Below are 4,914 nucleotides of genomic sequence, written 5' to 3' on the forward strand. Positions count from 1 at the left end.
TTAACTACCAGCAGTGATGGTGGTGGTAGTTGTTGTAGTCAGCTACCAGCAGTGATGGTGGTGGTAGTTGTTGTAGTTAACTACCAGCAGTGATGGTGGTGGTAGTTGTTGTAAACTACCAGCAGTGATGGTGGTGGTAGTTGTTGTAGTTAACTACCAGCAGTGATGGTGGTGGTAGTTGTTGTAGTCAGCTACCAGCAGTGATGGTGGTGGTAGTTGTTGTAGTCAACTACCAGCAGTGATGGTGGTGGTAGTTGTTGTAGTCAGCTACCAGCAGTGATGGTGGTGGTAGTTGTTGTAGTCAGCTACCAGCAGTGATGGTGGTGGTAGTTGTTGTAGTTAACTACCAGCAGTGATGGTGGTGGTAGTTGTTGTAGTTAACTACCAGCAGTGATGGTGGTGGTAGTTGTTGTAGTTAACTACCAGCAGTGATAGTGGTGGTAGTTGTTGTAGCCAGCTACCAGCAGTGGTGGTGGTGGTAGTTGTTGTAGTCAGCTACCAGCAGTGGTGGTGGTGGTGGTGGTAGTTGTTGTAGTCAGCTACCAGCAGTGGTGGTGGTGGTAGTTGTAGTCAACTACCAGCAGTGATGGTGGTGGTAGTTGTTGTAGTTAACTACCAGCAGTGATGGTGGTGGTAGTTGTTGTAGTCAGCTACCAGCAGTGGTGGTGGTAGTTGTTGTAGTTAACTACTAGCAGTGATGGTGGTGGTAGTTGTTGTAGTCAGCTACCAGCAGTGATGGTGGTGGTAGTTGTTGTAGTCAGCTACCAGCAGTGATGGTGGTGGTAGTTGTTGTAGTCAGCTACCAGCAGTGGTGGTGGTGGTGGTAGTTGTAGTCAACTACCAGCAGTGATGGTGGTGGTGGTAGTTGTTGTAGTCAACTACCAGCAGTGGTGGTGGTGGTGGTAGTTGTAGCCAACTACCAGCAGTGGTGGTGGTGGTGGTGGTAGATGTTGTAGTTGTCAACTACCAGCAGTGGTGGTGGTGGTAGTTGTTGTAGTCAACTACCAGCAGTGGTGGTAGTTGTTGTAGTAGTCAACTACCAGCAGTGGTGGTAGTTGTTGTAGTAGTCAACTACCAGCAGTGGTGGTGGTGGTAGTTGTTGTAGTTAACTACCAGCAGTGATGGTGGTGGTTGTTGTAGTCAGCTACCAGCAGTGATTGTGGTAGTTGTTGCAGTCAGCTACCAGCAGTGATGGTGGTAGTTGTTGTAGTCAGTTACCAGCAGTGATGGTGGTAGTTGTTGTAGTCAGCTACCAGCAGTGATGGTGGTAGTTGTTGTAGTCAGCTACCAGCAGTGATGGTGGTGGTAGTTGTTGTAAACTACCAGCAGTGATGGTGGTGGTGGTTGTTGTCAGCTACCAACAGTGGTGGTGGTGGTAGTTGTAGTCAGCTACCAGCAGTGATGGTGGTGGTAGTTGTATTCAGCTACCAGCAGTGATGGTGGTGGTAGTTGTTGTAGTCAGCTACCAGCAGTTGTGGTGGTTGTTGTAGTCAGCTACCAGCAGTGGTGGTGGTGGTAGTTGTTGTAGTCAGCTACCAGCAGTGATGGTGGTGGTAGTTGTAGTAGTCAACTACCAGCAGTGGTGGCATTGTTGTAGTCAGCTACCAGCAGTGGTGGTGGTGGTGGTAGTTGTAGTCAACTACCAGCAGTGATGGTGGTGGTAGTTGTTGTAGTCAGCTACCAGCAGTGATGGTGGTGGTAGTTGTTGTAGTCAACTACCAACAGTGATGGTGGTGGTAGTTGTTGTAGTTAACTACCAGCAGTGATGGTGGTGGTATTTGTTGTAGTCAGCTACCAGCAGTGATGGTGGTAGTTGTTGTTGTAGTCAACTACCAGCAGTGATGGTGGTGGTAGTTGTTGTAGTCAGCTACCAGCAGTGGTGGTGGTGGTAGTTGTTGTAGTCAGCTACCAGCAGTGGTGGTGGTGGTAGTTGTTGTAGTCAGCTACCAGCAGTGATGGTGGTGGTAGTTGTTGTAGTCAACTACCAGCAGTGGTGGTGGTGGTTCTTGTAGTCAACTACCAGCAGTGGTGGTGGTAGTTGTTGTAGTCAGCTACCAGCAGTGATGGTGGTGGTAGTTGTAGTCAACTACCAGCAGTGGTGGTAGTTGTTGTAGTCAGCTACCAGCAGTGGTGGTGGTGATAGTTGTTGTAGTCAACTACCAGCAGTGGTGGTGGTGATAGTTGTTGTAGTCAACTACGAGCAGTGGTGGTGGTGGTAGTTGTAGTCAGCTACCAGCAGTGATGGTGGTGGTAGTTGTTGTAGTCAACTACCAGCAGTGATGGTGGTGGTAGTTGTTGTAGTCAACTACCAGCAGTGATGGTGGTAGTTGTTGTAGTCAACTACCAGCAGTGATGGTGGTGGTAGTTGTTGTAGTAAGCTACCAGCAGTGATGGTGGTGGTAGTTGTTGTAGTAAGCTACCAGCAGTGATGGTGGTGGTAGTTGTTGTAGTCAACTACCAGCAGTGATGGTGGTGGCAGTTGTAGTCAGCTACCAGCAGTGATTGTGGTGGTAGTTGTTGTAGTCAGCTACCAGCAGTGATGGTGGTGGTTGTTGTTGTAGTCAACTACCAGCAGTGATGGTGGTGGTAGTTGTTGTAGTCAGCTACCAGCAGTGATGGTGGTAGTTGTTGTCAACTACCAGCAGTGATGGTGGTGGTAGTTGTTATAGTCAGCTACCAGCAGTGGTGGTGGTGGTAGTTGTCGCAGTTAACTACCAGCAGTGATGGTGGTAGTTGTTGTCGCAGTTAACTACCAGCAGTGATGGTGGTAGTTGTTGTTGTAGTCAACTACCAGCAGTGATGGTAGTGGTAGTTGTTGTAGTCAGCTACCAGCAGTGATGGTGGTGGTAGTTGTTGTAGTCAACTACCAGCAGTGATGGTGGTGGTAGTTGTTGTAGTCAGCTACCAGCAGTGGTGGTGAATCTGGTAGTAGTCAGTAGCAGCAGTAGTCGCCTACTACCATGTAGTAGCACCTTGCTACCACGTAGCACCTTGCTACCACGTAGCACCTTGCTACCACGTAGCACCTTGCTACCACGTAGCACCTTGCTACCACGTAGCAACACTTGACGTAGCAACACCTGACTACCACGTAGCAACACCTGACTACCACGTAGCAACACCTGACTACCACGTAGCAACACCTGACTACCACGTAGCAACACCTGACTACCACGTAGCAACACCTGACTACCACGTAGCAACACCTTGCTATCTGTCTTCCCTGATAGGCTACGAACACCTACGTACGACTTACGTCACCGCCTGTGTTTGTGCCATAGGCCTAAATTCAACACGGACAACCGTGGCAACTGCATAATTCTCTCTAGGCCTACTGTGGTAATCCTGTTACAGCCGTATAGGTCTATGGAATATAGGTTCGTTAGGTGCTCAGCAATAAGCTGTAGGCCTTTGTCCGTGATCCTGACGCACTGGCCTATGTTCAGGGTGTCTAATTCGTGTAGCGTTCGTGAAATTCTGTAAATTCCCTCGTCACTAATTTGGCAGGCCGAGCAGGAGAGGGACCTAAGGGTAAATAGGCCTTGGGAAATATGTACCAAGGCCTGGTCGCCAATTTTGTCGCAAAATGAGACGTCTAGGCTGGTTATTCTTGAGCCTCCTTCGGCTAAATAGGCTATGCCTATGTCTGAGATGTTGTCGCAGGATCTGAGGTTTAGGTCTATTAAATTAGGCATCCTGGCTAGGTACTTGACACCTGAGTCGGTGATGCTGGCGCAGAATGAAAGATTTATAGCTTTTAGGCTTGGTAGGCCTAGGGCTACATGCCGTAGGGCCTCATCTGATAGCTTCTGGCAGTCTTGTAGGCCTAGGAATTCCAAAGCCGTGGTTCCGTCGGCTGCCTCCTGGTGCTGGCCTGCTAGGTACGCTATCCCCTGATTACTAATTAGGCAGCAGGAACGCAAATTGAGCCTACGGAGTTTCTTCAGGCCCCAAGCCACCAGCAATAGGCCTGTGTTGGTGATGTAGGAACAGCCTCCTAGGTCTAAAATTTCAAGGTTCCTGAGCTGCTGGGAGATCTTCCCTAGGGACGAGTCTGATACCTGCTTACACAGGGACAGGTTAAGTTGCGTCAGCGAGGGGCACTCTGACGCAAAGGCGTGCGTCAGGCTGATGTCGGAGACGTTGTAGCAGCCGGAGAGGTTAAGTGAGGTGATGTTAGGTACCCCGCTAATGACGTCCCGTAGGACCCTCCTGAGGGAGAGAACCTGAACCTTCCTGATGCCCCTGGAACCTAACGAGGCGAACAAAGACGGGTTGGCCCTACGTAGGTGTAGTTTGGCTTCTACGCCTCTCCACACGCTCTTGCGGTACGCTGCCTCGCGCCACGTCGCGCACACCTGCGCGACGCGACCTTTGTCGCGCACGTCCAGGTAGCTGAATATTAGCGCAAGGATCTCCGGGTATAAACACGATATATGCGTGGTAGGCGGGCGTGATACACCCTCCGCGCACACCTCCATCTTGACTGACCAGAATTACTCCCGCCAGCTGTATATGGTGACTCGGGAGGGTCACGTGATCCAGGGAGAGCACGCTCATTGGTCCGCTGCTGATGTGACGTCATGCGCGGGAAATTTGAACAAAGATGGCGTCGCCCAGACGAAATGTGACTGAACGAAAACTTTTGATATCTAACGCCCAGCAAATACCTCTAGCAACCGAATTTCCATATATACCCTACTACCCTAACCGGGAAAATACGTATATACCGAAAATACGTAAACCGACACCGATATACCGGGAAATACGGTAAATAACGGAAAAGAAAACGAACGAAAACGAGTGAAAATTATCAGAAATTCTGGCCATTACCGCGGGAGGGAGAGAGAAGCCAAGAGCAAGAAGGACACAATCCTTGGGAATTTACGCAATACACTAGTTCAAACCCGTCGT

General features: G+C 49.8%; 1 protein-coding gene across 1 annotated transcript; it reads right to left on the minus strand.

Moving 5' to 3' along the window:
• Positions 1-417: 417 nt before the first annotated feature.
• Positions 418-4,481, minus strand: Ppa (Partner of paired). Its single transcript, XM_053794590.2, has one exon. The coding sequence runs from the start codon at positions 4,479-4,481 to the stop codon at positions 3,258-3,260; it is 1,224 nt and encodes a 407-aa protein (XP_053650565.1). The 3' UTR covers positions 418-3,257.
• Positions 4,482-4,914: the final 433 nt, after the last annotated feature.

Source organism: Cherax quadricarinatus, unplaced genomic scaffold (genome assembly GCF_038502225.1).
Source record: "Cherax quadricarinatus isolate ZL_2023a unplaced genomic scaffold, ASM3850222v1 Contig870, whole genome shotgun sequence".
Classification (NCBI taxonomy): domain Eukaryota; kingdom Metazoa; phylum Arthropoda; class Malacostraca; order Decapoda; family Parastacidae; genus Cherax; species Cherax quadricarinatus.

What these genes read in the sequence shown, in the direction of transcription:
- Ppa (XM_053794590.2), bottom strand. Translation starts at nt 4,481, where the DNA reads ATGGAGGTGTGCGCGGAGGGTGTATCACGCCCGCCTACCACGCATATA.